The 14,193-nt window shown below is 49.1% G+C and overlaps 1 protein-coding gene across 3 annotated transcripts in view; it reads left to right on the top strand.

The window, feature by feature from the left end:
- Positions 1-13,954, top strand: part of LOC140392966 (uncharacterized) — a 132,172-nt gene extending 118,218 nt beyond the window's left edge. For all 3 annotated transcript variants that reach the window (XM_072478785.1, XM_072478784.1, XM_072478786.1), the window contains one exon: positions 12,334-13,954. In XM_072478785.1, the coding sequence (XP_072334886.1) occupies positions 12,334-12,337 (4 nt within the window). In that variant the 3' untranslated portion in view covers positions 12,338-13,954. The remainder of the gene's footprint in view (positions 1-12,333) is intronic.
- The last annotated feature ends 239 nt before the right edge of the window (positions 13,955-14,193 follow it).

The following is a 14,193-nucleotide window of genomic DNA, read 5'->3' as shown; positions in this document are numbered from 1 at the left end:
AGGGTTGAGGAATGGGGAGGAGGAGTTGAGGAGTGGGTGGGTTGAAGAGTGGGGGGCGGTCGGGGACCCTCCCATAGTGTTTTCGGACTGGAAGGGGCAAGGGTTGCTTCGGGGACATCCTGATCTCTCGCTACACTGGGGAGTTCCGGCGATCAGAGCTCCCAGTGTATAAAACAGGACTATGTGCAGCCTCGGCCACTGCTCGCTCACTATGGGACTTAGTTCACAATTAGTTGAATTGCGCCCATCCTCTCTTCTTCCACCACCCTCCCGGTCAGCGAACTCCAAGTTATTATTATTCACTGTGTAAAATAAACTTCCTGACTTCCCCCTCCAGCTCATGCACTAAACCTGAAATCTGTGTCTTAACAGCCCTTCAATGACCATCGGCCAATGGGATGGGTTTATCCTCATCTACCTTATCTCATTTATTCATTCTTCCCAGAAGATTAGCTGCCATGGATCTCCACATTCCGCAATGGTCAACTGTACCCAGTCCATTATGTCTGCCATTCACTTTCTCTTCTATTTTCTGTGGATCATCATCCACCTGTGGATCATACCTTGTGTTGCCCTATTATGTATTTTCTTTTATTCCCTTTTCTTCCCATGTACTTAATGATCTGTTGAGCTGCTCGCAGAAAAATACTTTTCACTGTACCTCGGTACACGTGACAATAAACAAAATCCAATCCAATCCTTTTATTCTAATCCAGTAACTGTCCATCTGTTCTGCTCTAACAATGAGATTGACGGCCCCGCCAGACCCGTTTTCTGGCATGACGCCCCCCCACCGGCAGTGGGATCCTCCGTCCCGGCAGCTGGCCAATGGGGATTCACATTGTGGCCAACCCGTCGAGAAATTGGCAGGCATAAGTGCTTTGCTGGCAAAATGGAGGATCCCGAAGGAGAATCCAGCCCTGTATATTTCTCTCCTTGATATTGTGCACTCATTTCCCCTTTTCTCCAGCCATTTCCAGCTCTTGCTCATTAACCTTTCTGTGTGGAATATAAGGAATGTCTTCTTCGTCCACATCTCAAATATTATTCAGCTTATCAATTGTCTCTTTGTTTGCTGTCCAGGCATATGTTCGAGGCATATAACATCCAAACTCTCACCAGCCTTCTTTCTCTTTTAAAAAAAAGTAATTGATTTGCACCAACCCCTCCCCCTTCCCATTTACACTGTTCCCTTCAAGGATCATCCCCATAATGTACCCCATAGCCTGAATAATCTTTGTGCCAATTCTTCCTCACACCCCTTCCAATATCTAATGTACCTCCGGGTGTTCAAACTTTTGACCCCATTGAACAGCTAGCCTTGTTATTATTGTTGATTCTCTTCACAGTTTTGGAAAAGGTCAAGAAGGTCAACAAAGAAATTAGATAGACTTTAATCTAATCTATGTACTGGTTAAAGTGAAACAGCAAAGGCAGCCAAGACAAAGGAGAAGAGATTCCCATTGACTTCAGTTTTGTTAAGATCCTTAATTTATAAAAAATTGGGACATGCTAAAATCTTCAAGTAAACAGTTGGAATGGCAAAACAAAAATTGATACGTTTAGACTGGTATCTAAGAGCAGGCTCAAGGGGCTGAATGGCCTACTCCTGTTCCTATTTTACATGGTTGTACAAATGTGTCAGAATGCATTGAGAGTGATTTGAATGTTTCATTAAGAAGACAAATGTTGACACATTAAGATGGGATTTTGTTGTGATAAATTTGATAAGGAAGTCTAAATAGTGAAAAAGGGATGCATGCCCTATGCAAAATATTCTTTTTTTAAAAATATATTTATTAAAGTTTATTAACACAATTTTTCTCCCTTACAAACAATAACCCCACCACCCCCCCCCCCCCCCCCTCGTAACAAAAAAACGAGAAATCGCGCAGAGCAAGATATATACATGGCAAAATGATATATTTACACTGCTTTGTCCACTGGCCCTCTCCCGAACGTGCCAGTTTCCCCAACCCTTCATGTTATCTCTTGCTCCTCCACCCTCCCAGGCAGTCCCCCCTTCACCCACAGACCTTCCTCGATTTCCTCCCCCAGCTCCTCCTCTCATTTACCCTTCAACTCTGCTACCAGCGCTTCCCCCTCTTCTTTCAACTCCTGGTGTATTTCCGACACCTTGCCCTCCCCAACCCATACACCTGAGATCATCCTATCTTGAACGTCTTGTGCCGGGAGCAACGGGAATTCCCTCACCTGTCGCCTCACAAAAGCACTCACCTGCATATATCTAAAGGCATTTCCCGGGGGTAACTCGAACTTCTCCTCCAGTGCCCCTAGGCTCGCAAACGTCCCGTCGATGAACAGGTCCCCCATTCTTCCAATCCCCGCCCGATGCCAGCTCTGGAACCCCCCGTCCATCTTCCCCGGGACAAACCGGTGGTTACCCCTGATCGGGGACCACACCGATGCTCCCATTGCACCCCGGTGCCGTCTCCACTGGCCCCAGATCCTTAGCGTTGACGTCACCACCGGGCTCGTGGTATACTTTGTCGGCGAGAGCGGCAGCGGTGCCGTCACCAACGCCCCCAGGCTCGTTCCTTTACAGGACGCCATCTCCATCCTCTTCCATGCCGCCCCCTCTCCCTCTATAACCCACTTGCGGATCATCGCCACATTTGCTGCCCAGTAGTAACTCCCCAGGTTTGGCAGCGCCAACCCTCCTCGGTCCCTACTGCGTTCCAGGAACCCTCTCCTTACTCTCGGGGTCTTATTCGCCCACACATACCCCATAATACTCCTGCCTACTCTCTTAAAAAAGGCCTTAGTGATCACGATGGGAAGGCACTGAAACACAAACAGAAACCTCGGAAGGACCACCATTTTGACCGACTGCACCCCATCCGCCAGCGAGAGCGGTAACATGTCCCATCTTTTGAAATCCTCCTCCATTTGCTCCACCAACCTCGTCAGATTCAGTTTATGTAGGGTCCCCCAACTCCTGGCTATCTGGATCCCCAGATACCGAAAGCTCCCCTCCGCCCTCCTCAGCGGTATGTCCCCTATCCCTCTTTCTTGGTCCCCCGCCTGTAATACAAAGAGCTCACTCTTCCCTACATTGAGCTTATAGCCTGAAAACTCCCCAAACTCCCTTAGAGTCTGCATGACCTCCACCATCCCCTCCATTGGATCCGCCACGTACAGCAACAGGTCATCCGCATATAGCGACACCCGATGCTCTTCTCCCCCTCGGACCACCCCCCTCCATTTATTAGACTCCCTCAATGACATGGCCAATGGTTTGATCGCCAATGCGAACAACAGGGGGGACAGGGGGCACCCCTGTCTCGTCCCTCGGTACAGTCGAAAGTACTCCGACCTCCGCCGGTTCGTCACTACACTCGCCATCGGGGCTCTGTAAAGGAGCTTAACCCAATTGATAAACCCTCCCCCGAACCCAAACTTACGCAGCACCTCCCAGAGGTATTCCCACTCTACTCGGTCAAAGGCCTTCTCCGCGTCCATAGCTGCCACTATCTCCGCCTCTCCCTCCTCCGATGGCATCATTATCACGTTTAATAGCCGCCACACATTGGTGTTTAGTTGCCTGCCCTTTACAAATCCCGTCTGGTCCTCGTGGATTACCCCCGGGACACAGTCCTCGATCCTCGTGGCCAGCACTTTTGCCAGCAACTTTGCATCCACATTGAGGAGCGAGATCGGCCTTTACGATCCACATTGCAGTGGGTCCTTGTCCCGCTTTAGGATCAAAGAAATTGTCGCTTCTGACATTGTCGGGGGCAGGGTCCCCTCCTCTCTTACCTCATTAAATGTCCTCACCAGTAGCGGGGCCAACAGGTCTACGTACTTCCTGTAGAACTCCACCGGGAATCCGTCCGGTCCCGGGGCCTTCCCCGCCTGCATGCTCCCCAAACCCTTGCTCAGCTCCTCCAACCCAATTGGTGCCCCCAAACCAGCCACCTCTTGCTCCTCCACCCTCATGAATCTCAGCTGATCTAGGAATCGTCTCACAACCTCTTCCCCGGCTGGGGGGCTGGGATCTGTACAGCTCTTCATAAAAGGCCTTAAATACCTCGTTTATTTTTGTCGCACTCCGAACCGTGGCTCCCCTTCCATCTTTGACTCCCCCTATTTCCCTCGCTGCTATCCTCTTATGGAACTGGTGTGCCATCATCTGACTAGCCTTTTCCCCATACTTGTAGGTCGCCCCCTGCGCTTTCCTCCACTGTGCCTCCGCCTTCCCTGTGGTCAACAGGTCAAACTCCGTCCGGAGCCGTCGTCTTTCCCCAAGTAATCTTTCCTCCGGGGCCTCTGCGTATCTCCTGTCCACTCTCAAAATCTCCCCCACTAACCTCTCCCTTTCCATACCCTCTGTCTTCTCCCTATGAACCCTAATGGAGATTAGCTCTCCCCTGATCACCGCCTTCAACGCCTCCCATACCACCCCACCCGCACCTCCCCGTTGTCGTTGGCCTCCAAGTACCTTTCGATACACCCCCTCACCTTCCCACACACCACCTCGTCCGCCAGAAGTCCCACATCCAGCCACCACAACGGGCGTTGGTCCCTCTCCTCTCCCAGCTCCAGTTCCACCCAGTGCGGGGCATGGTCCGAAACGGCTATGGCCGAATACTCCGTCCCCTCCACCCTCGGGATGAGCGCCCTACACAGAACAAAGAAATCTATCCGGGAGTAGGCTTTGTGTACATGGGAGAAGAAAGAAAATTCCCTGGCCAGCGGCATTGCAAACCGTCATGTGTCCACTCCCCCCATCTGATCCATAAACCCCCGAAGTACCTTGGCCGCCGCCGGCCTCTTTCCAGTCCTTGATTTGGAGCGGTCCAGTGCTGGATCCAACACTGTATTGAAGTCCCCTCCCATTATCAGGCCTCCTATCTCCAGGTCCGGAATGCGCCCCAACATGCGCTTCATGAATCCTGCATCATCCCAGTTCGGGGCGTATACGTTTACCAACACCACCCACGTCCCTTGCAGCCTACCGCTCACCATTACATATCGCCCTCCATTGTCCGCTACAATAGTCTTGGCCTCAAATGACACCCGCTTTCCCACCAATATTGCCACCCCTCTATTCTTCGCGTCCAGTCCCGAGTGGAATTCCTGTCCTACCCATCCCTTTCTTAACCTGATTTGGTCCGCCATCTTCAGGTGTGTCTCTTGGAGCATGACCACGTCCGCCTTCAGTCTCTTTAAGTGCGCAAACACTCGAGCCCTCTTCACCGGCCCATTCAGGCCCCTCACATTCCACATTATCAGCCGGATTGGAGGGGCTCTCACCCCCCCACCCCCCGCCGACAAGCCATCTCCTTTTCTGGGCCAGTCCTGTGTCCATGCCTCCCTCACCCTCGGGACTCCCGTCCCGACCACCTCTTTTGTGTCCCATTCCCTTTCGGCCAGTGCCGCAGCAACCCTTCCCCGCCCCCCCGCCCCCTCCCCCCCCCTCCCCTCCCCCCCGCTAGACCCCTGTCTAGCTTTCACTGTCTAGCTGTCACTCCCGTAAGTCAGCTGACGCCTGCTGACCCCGGCTTCCCCCGCCGTCCCATTGACCTCCCCGTGTGGGAGTCTCCCAATCAATATGCATTCCTTCGTTCCCCTTCCCGCCTTCCCACGCGCCGGAAAACCCCCCGCGCTTTCCAAAGCCCGCTCCGCCCCCTCTGGTGCAGCTCCTTGTCTCTCTCCCCCAGCCCATGTAACATTTCCTGCGCGTGATTGACCCCCTATATACAACAACCATCACACATCAAACCCCAAACATCCCCCCCACATTCACAAACCCTCAGTTAGAGTCCAACTTTTCGGCTTGTACAAAGGTCCACGCCTCTTCAGGCGTTTTGAAGTAATAGTGTTGGCCCTTGTATGTGACCCACAGTCGCGCTGGCTGCAGCATTCCGAATTTCACTTCTTTCCGGTACAACGCCGCTTTGGCCCGGTTGAAACCCGCTCTCCGCTTTGCAACCTCCGTGCTCCAGTCCGGGTATATTCGGATCTCTGCATTGTCCCACTTACTGCTCCGCTCCTTCTTGGCCCATCTCAGGATCCACTCTCTGTCCGTGAACCGGTGGAACCTCACCACCATCGCCCTTGACGGCTCATTTGCCTGGGGCTTCTTCGCCAGCACCCGATGTGCCCCGTCCAACTCCAGCGGCCTCGAAGGGGCCTTCGTGCCCATCATCACCTCGAGCATCGTGCTCGCGTATGCCCCGGCATCGGCCCCCTCCACTCCCTCAGGGAGACCCAGGATTCGCAGATTCTTTCTCCTCGACCTGTTCTCCAGGTCTTCGAGTCTTCCCGCCCACCTCTTGTGTAGCGCCTCGTTCTGCTCCACTCTCACCGCCATTCCCACGAGCTCGTCCTCGTTCTGACTGACTCTTTTCTGTACCTCCTGGATCTTAGCTTTGTGGGCCTTCTGGGTGATCCCGAGTCCTTCAATTGCCGAAAGCATAGGCGCCAACATCTCCTTGCGCATCTCCTCGCGCTACTCCTCGAAGCAGCGCTTGATGAACTCCTGCAGCTCCCCTTTGTCCCTGGCCGCCGCCATTTTGTTTTCTTTCCCTCGCTTCTCCAGTTGCTCCAGTGCCGCTCCTTTGGCCGTTACACTTCTGGTCCATTTCATAGACGTTGGAGGGGGACCTCTCTCTTCCCTTCCCCACGGGTTGCGTCAAAAAAAAGTTCCGTTGGGGCTCCTCTAACGAGCCCGAACGTCCGTGGTAGCAGGAGCTGCCGAATCGCGCGGCTTAGCTCCGCATAGCCGCAACCGGAAGCCTATGCAAAATATTCAATCATCTAAGCACAGCCAATCTGTTGGTTCTTTTTTTTTCTTCCCCTTGCTTTTAAAAAAATATTTTTATTGGCTTTTTCAAAATTTTTCTTATAAATTACATTACATATATTTAATTAAAATTTAACAATTTTTTCCTCAACCTGAAAACAATTAACTAATTACCCCCTCCCATTGTAGCTGCTGACTGAGGTTAGTTCCTTAAAGTGAGATATAAACGAACACCATCTTTTATGAAACCCCTCCTCATTCCTCTTAAACTAAATTTAACCTTCTTTAGACTTACAAACTCCATTAAATCTCCCAGCCATATTGAGGCACAGGGTGGAGAAAGCTTTCTATGTAAAGGTGTTTCTTCAAGGCCACATTCACGTGGAGCTAGCTGTTACACTGATCTCAAGATGGCGCCGGAGCGTGGGGTCTCTCTGCGAGCTCGCTCTCATACAGATCCTCTTCCTACATCTTATAACCGTAATATTTTAATATTTAAATTATTACCGAACACTTCTTCCCTTCACTCCCTCGGTCAACATTCCGCAGAGACCGTTCCCTCCGAGATAATCTAGTCCACTCCACCATACCCAACACCTTTCCCATCACCCATGGCATCTTCCCATGCAATCGCAGAAGGTGTAACACCTGCCCAGGTTAAGCAGCGTTTCACTTGCACCTCTTTCAATTTGGTCTACTGCATTTGCTGCTCCCAATGTGATCTCCTCTATATCGGAGAGACCAAACGCAGACTGGGTGATCGCATTGCTGAGCACCTTCGGTCTCCACATCGAATTCAACAACTTCAGATGATTAGCTCTACCCCACCTCGATCCTTTTGTTTTCATCCCATTTCATTTTAACTGCCTTTTAACATTTCTTTCTTTCTTTATATATGTTTAACCCCCCATATCTTATCCCCCTTTCCTTAACTTTTCTCCCCTTTGCTTCCCCCTTCCCCTCCCCCCACATCTACATATGTCACAGCTTACCCTCTGATGTTAGCTTCTCTGCTGTTTGGCCTTTCACACTTTTGTTCTCTCTGGGGACTGCCATTAGCACTCTTTCCCTTGGTTTCTGTGGGTATTAGCTCTTTTCTCCCTCTACAGATGCTGCCAGACCTGCTGAGATTTTAGAACATAGAACATCACAGTGCAGTACAGGCCCTTCGGCCCTCGATGTTGCGCCGACCTGTGAAACCACTCTAAAGCCCATCTACACTATTCCCTTATTGTCCATATGTCTATCCAATGACCATTTGAATGCCTTTAGTGTTGGCGTGTCCACTACTGTTGCAGGCAGGGCATTCCACACCCTTACTACTCTCTGAGTAAAGAACCTACCTCTGACATCTGTCCTATATCTATCTCCCCTCAATTTAAAGCTATGTCCCCTCGTGCTAGACATCACCATCCAAGGAAAAAGGCTCTCACTATCCACCCTATCCAATCCTCTGATCATCTTGTATGCCTCAATTAAGTCACTTCTTAACCTTCTTCTCTCGAACGAAAACAGCCTCAAGTCCCTCAGCCTTTCCTCATAAGATCTTCCCTCCATACCAGGCAACATTCTGGTAAATCTCCTCTACACCCTTTCCAATGCTTCCACATCCTTCCAATAGTGCGGCGACCAGAATTGCACGCAATACTCCAAATGCGGCCGCACCAGAGTTTTGTACAGCTGCAACATGACCTCATGGCTCCGAAACTCAATCCCTCTACCAATAAAAGCTAACACACCGTACGCCTTCTTAACAACCCTCTCAACCTGGGTGGCAACTTTCAGGGATCTATTTATATGGACACCGAGATCTCTCTGCTCATCCACACTGCCAAGAATCTTACCATTAGCCCAGTACTCCTGTTATTCCTTCCAAAATGAATCACCTCACACTTTTCTGCATTAAACTCCATTTGCCGCCTCTCAACCCAGTGCTGCAGCTTATCTATGTCTCTCTGTAACTTATAACATCCTTCCGCACTGTCCACAACTCCACCGACTTTAGTGTCATCTGCAAATTTACTCACCCATCCTTCTACGCCCTCCATTTATAAAAATGACAAACAGCAGTGGCCCCAAAACAGATCCTTGTGGTACACCACTAGTAACTGGTCTCCAGTCTGAACATTTCCCATCAACCACCACCCTTTGTCTTCTTCCAGCTAGCCAATATCTGATCCAAACTGCTAAATCACCCTGAATCCCAAGCCTCCGTATTTTCTGCAGTAGCCTACCGTGGGGAACCTAATCAAACACTTTACTGAAATCCATATACACCACATGAATTGCTTTACCCTCATCCACCTGTTTGGTCACCTTCTCAAAGAACTCAATAAGGTTTGTGAGGCACGACCTACCCTTCACAAAACCGTGTTCACTATCACTAATCAAATTATTCCTTTCCAGATGATTATACATCCTGTCTCTTATAAACCTTTCCAACATTTTGCCCACAACAGAAGTAAGGCTCACTGGTCTATAATTACCGGGGTTGTCTCTACTCCCCTTCTTGAACAAGGGGACAACATTTGCTATTCTCCAGTCTTCTGGCACTATTCCTGTAGACAAAGATGACTTAAAGATCAAAGCCAAAGGCTCAGCAATCTCCTCCCTAGCTTCCCAGAGAATCCTAGGATAAATCCCATCTGGCCCAGAGGACTTATCTATTTTTACACTTTCCAGAATTGCTAACACCTCCTCCTTATGAACCTCAAGCCCTTCTAGTTTAGTAGCCTGAATCTCAGTATTCTCCTCGACAACATTGTCTTTTTCCTGTGTGAATACTGATGAAAAATATTTATTTAGCACCTCTCCTATCTCCTCGGACTCCAAGCACAACTTCCCACTACTGTCCTTGACTGGCCCTACTCTTACCCTAGTCATTTGTTTATTCCTGACATATCTACAGAAAGCTTTAGGGTTATCCTTGATCCTACCTGCCAAAGATTTCTCATGTCCCCTCCTGGCTCTTCTTAGCTCTCTCTTTCGGTCCTTCCCAGCTAACTTGTAACTCTCGAGCGCCCTAACTGAACCTTCATGTCTCATCTTTACATAAGCCTCCTTCTTCCTCTTGACAAGTGTTTCGACTGCTTTAGTAAACCACGGTTCCCTTGCTCGACCACTTCCTCCCTGCCTGACAGGTACATACTTATCAAGGACACGCAGTAGCTGTTCCTTGAACAAGCTCCACATTTCCATTGTGCTCATCCTCTGCAGTTTTCCTCTCCATCCGATGCATCCTAAGTCTTGCCTCATCGCATCATAATTGCCTTTCCCCCAGATATAACTCTTGCCCTGCGTATGTACCTATCCCTTTCCATTACTAAAGTAAACGTAATCGAATTGTGGTCACTATCACCAAAGTGTTTACCTACCTCCAAATCTAAGACCTGTCCTGGTTCATTACCCAGTACCAAATCCAATATGGCCTCGCCTCTCGTTGGCCTATCTACATACTGTGTCAGGAAACCCTCCTGCACACATTGGACAAAAACGGACCCATCTAAAGTACTCTAACTATAGCGTTTCCAGTCAATATTTGGAAAGTTAAAGTCCCCCATAACAACTACCCTGTTGCTTTCGCTCCTATCCAGAATCATCTTTGCAATCCTTTCCTCTACATCTCTGGAACTTTTCGGAGGCCTATAGAAAACCCCTAACAGGGTGACCTCTCCTTTCCTGTTTCTAACCTCAGCCCAAACTACCTCAGTAGACGAGTCCTCATCAAACGTCCTTTCTGCCACCGTAATACTGTCCTTGACTAAAAATGCCACCCCTCCCCCTCTTTTACCACCTTCCCTGAGGTTACTGAAATATCTAAACCCCGGCACCTGCAACAACCATTCCTGTCCCTGCTCTATCCATGTCTCCGAAATGGCCACAACATCGAAGTCCCAGGTACCAACCCATGCTGCAAATTCACCCACCTTATTCCGGATGCTCCTGGGATTGAAGAAGACACACTTTAAACCACCTTCCTGCCCGCCGGTACACTCCTGCAACTTTGAAACCTTACTCATGACCTCACTACTCTCAACCTCCTGTATACTGGAGCTACAATTCAGGTTCCCAAGCCCCTGCTGAACTAGTTTAAACCCTCCCGAAGAGCATTCGCAAATTTACCCCCCCCCGGATATTGGTAACCCTCTGGTCCAGGTGTAGGCCATCCCATTTGTAGAGGTCCCACCGACCCCAGAATGAGCCCCAATTATCCAGAAATCTGAAACCCTCCCTCCACCATCCCTGTAGCCACGTGTTCAACTCCTCTCTCTCCCTATTCCTCGTCTCGCTATCACGTGGCAGGGGTAACAACCCAGAGATAATAACTCTGTCCTAGATCTAAGTTTCCACCCTATCTCCCTGAATTCCTGCCTTACATCCCTATCCGTTTTCCTATCTATGTCGTTGGTACCTATGTGGACCACGACTTGGGGCTGCTCCCCCTCCCCCTTAAGGATCCTGAAAACACGATCTGAGACATCACGCACCCTGGCACCTGTGAGGCAACACACCAACCTCGAGTCTCTCTCGTTCCCACAGAATCTTCTATCTATCCACCTAACTATGGAGTCTCCAGTGACTAATGCTCTACTCCTCTCCCTCCTTCCCTTCTGAGCAACAGGGACAGACTCTGTGCCAGAGACCTGTACCCCATGGCTTACCCCTGGTAAGTTTCCCCCCCCCCCCAACAGTATCCAAAAGCGGTATATTTGTTACTAAGGGGAACGACCACAGGGGATCCCTGTACTGACTGCTTCCTCCCAGCCGCTCTCACTGTCACCCATCTATCTTTATTCTTCGGAGTAACTACATCTCCGAAGCTTCTATCTATGACCACCTCTCCCTTCCGAATGATCCAAAGTTCATCCAGCTCCAGTTCCCTCACACGGTTTCTGAGGAGCTGGAGATGGGTGCACTTCCCACAGATGAAATCAGCAGGGACACTGACAGCGTCCCTCACCTCAAACATTCTGCAGGAAGAACATTGCACTACCTTCCCTGCCATCCCCTCTAGATCAAAAAAAAGAAAGAGCTTACCTGTTATTCACTCACCTTCTCAGCAAGCACTCACTCAGCAACCTCTGCGCCGCGCACGATAACACCTGAGGGAAAATAAAAGAAAATCTACTTACCAGTCACCAGCCAATCCCTTACCTGCAGGCTGTGACATCACGGTTCAACTTCTTTCTACTTCTACCTGCTCTCGAGCCTTCCTCTTGATCACTTGACAACAACTCCTCCACAAACCACCTTCAAGTTAGGGTGAGCACAACGGACGTATGCAAACTTCCCCCGCAACAGCCAATCAGCAGCTCCGCTCTACTGCCCTCTGCTGGAGCATTTTCTCTTTGGTTTCTTAGAACCGTCATGTATGGAACGACTGTCTGGACTGTACACAGAACAATACTTTTCACTGTACCTCGGTATAGTGACAATAAATCAAATTCAATTAAATTCAATAGACTGCTGCTGTCTATTTGAATATTGAGGCCGGGGGAATTGACTTTGTAAATCGCTATCAAATGATGTTTCTGCTGATCTCATATTTCTCCATATTCTTTCAGATAATCCTGCCCAAAGAGCTGACAACATCTAACCATCAGTGACTGGTTGAACCGGAAGCAGCCTCTGGGACAGCGCTATGAATTTATCACTGTTGGCATTACTGCACGAGTGCTTAGGCCTCACGTGCAGGAGTCTCTGGAACTTTATTTTCATTGCAGTCCAGCCCAGCTTGTTGGAAGGCAGCACAGCAACACTGGAGATTGAGTTTGTTTACCTTTTCTGTGATTGCACAGGGCGACTCGACAAGTTATTCAATATTATCCGCTAACTGACAAAGAGCAGAATTTGTGTTATTCCAACAGGATTGTCTAAGTGTTTGTTTTATCTCCTTATTCTTTGTGAATTTCGTTGTTCGATTCCGGTTTCCATCGCAAATTCCCATCTTGATTTTGGAAAAATGTAGTGAATTTCTGATAAGCTAGAGTTCCATTAACATTGAACAGCAAACCTCTACAGATTTGGCCCTTCGGCAGAGATACAACTTTTCCACCATATTACCACCTCCCCTTGCCCTAACCACATCCACTCCAGCCACCACCTCCCCCTGCCCACTGTAGGAGGCAGTGGTGGTTGCTGATGAAGTATTCCACAAATCTACCATGCTCTCCTCCCCCCCCCCCCCCCCCCCCACCCCACCCCCAGTCACCTCTGCCCAGCTCAATCATCAAAAATGGCTGCTCCTAAAGTCATAGATGTTTACAGCATGGAAACAGGCCCTTTGGCCCAGCTTGTCCATGCCACCCAGTTTCTATCACTAAGCTAGCTCTGCAATGTAAGGTTGTTTTCCATACGGGGCTGTCATGGTTGACATTAGCACACCCAAGGTGCCTGATCGTCCCGCCTGAGCTCAGTCTGCTGCCTTAAATGAGGAAGGTGCTCAGATTCCGAGCATGATACGATTCTGAATATATTGATTTATCTCCCTGGAATAGGGGTCGGTTTAGCTCAGTTGGCTGGATGGCTAGTTCACGATGCAGAGCAATGCCAACAGCGCGAGTTCAATTCCCATACCGGCTGAGGTTATCCAGTACGGCCCCGCCTTCTCAACATTACCCCTCACCTGAGGTATGGTGACCCTCAGGTTAAATCACCACCAGTCAGCTCCCCCCACTCAAAGTGCAAAGCAGCCTATGATCCTCTGGGCTGTGGCGACTTTGATTTAGCCTTGGAATCCTCACAGGGCTCTGTGTCTATGAGATGACCAGCAGAACCCGCAGAGAAATATTGGGAATAGCCAATGGGGGGGTGAGGATGACACCAATCTCCCACTGAAACTAAGACAAGAACACAGCAGAAACTCAAGGCTGACCAATAGTACTTGACGAAGGGCAGCAAAAAAATATACTGTGCCTGAATACAACAATTTTAACTGATCCTGTGAATTAAACAGGCCTTTTTAAGAACATTTTAAGAAGCTGTTTTGCTTTTGAACAATGTGAATACTGGATGAAACTTTAACACTCCATTATATTTCATATTTAGATCAATTTATAAATCAATCTATAACTGTAATTTTACATGCAGTAATAGATTTCTATATTTTATGATTCAACATAGAGTTATGTAATGGCTGTGGGTACTAATAAAAAGGCAGATATGAACAAGTTAAACATTCAAAAATGATGGCTTACCTGACGTTAATGAAGAATGAAGAGTTCCAGCTCCAGAGTGAATTGGGGCAGTACTGAGCCACGGCTTTGTTTGTGCTCTCTGTCCTCCAGGAAAGTCGACTCTCACAGAGAGAGTCTGGGTAAGTGGAAGTATAACAGACAGGTCAGAGACAAACATGGGGTAGGGAAAAGCAAGAATATAACGAGGAAACAGTATGGGATATTGCGGGGTTTACAATGGGGGTTATA

This window comes from Scyliorhinus torazame, chromosome 16, assembly GCF_047496885.1.
Source record: "Scyliorhinus torazame isolate Kashiwa2021f chromosome 16, sScyTor2.1, whole genome shotgun sequence".
Lineage (NCBI taxonomy): Eukaryota > Metazoa > Chordata > Chondrichthyes > Carcharhiniformes > Scyliorhinidae > Scyliorhinus > Scyliorhinus torazame.
Note: the sequence above shows the minus strand (reverse complement) of the source record. Positions and strands in the feature narration are given on the sequence as shown.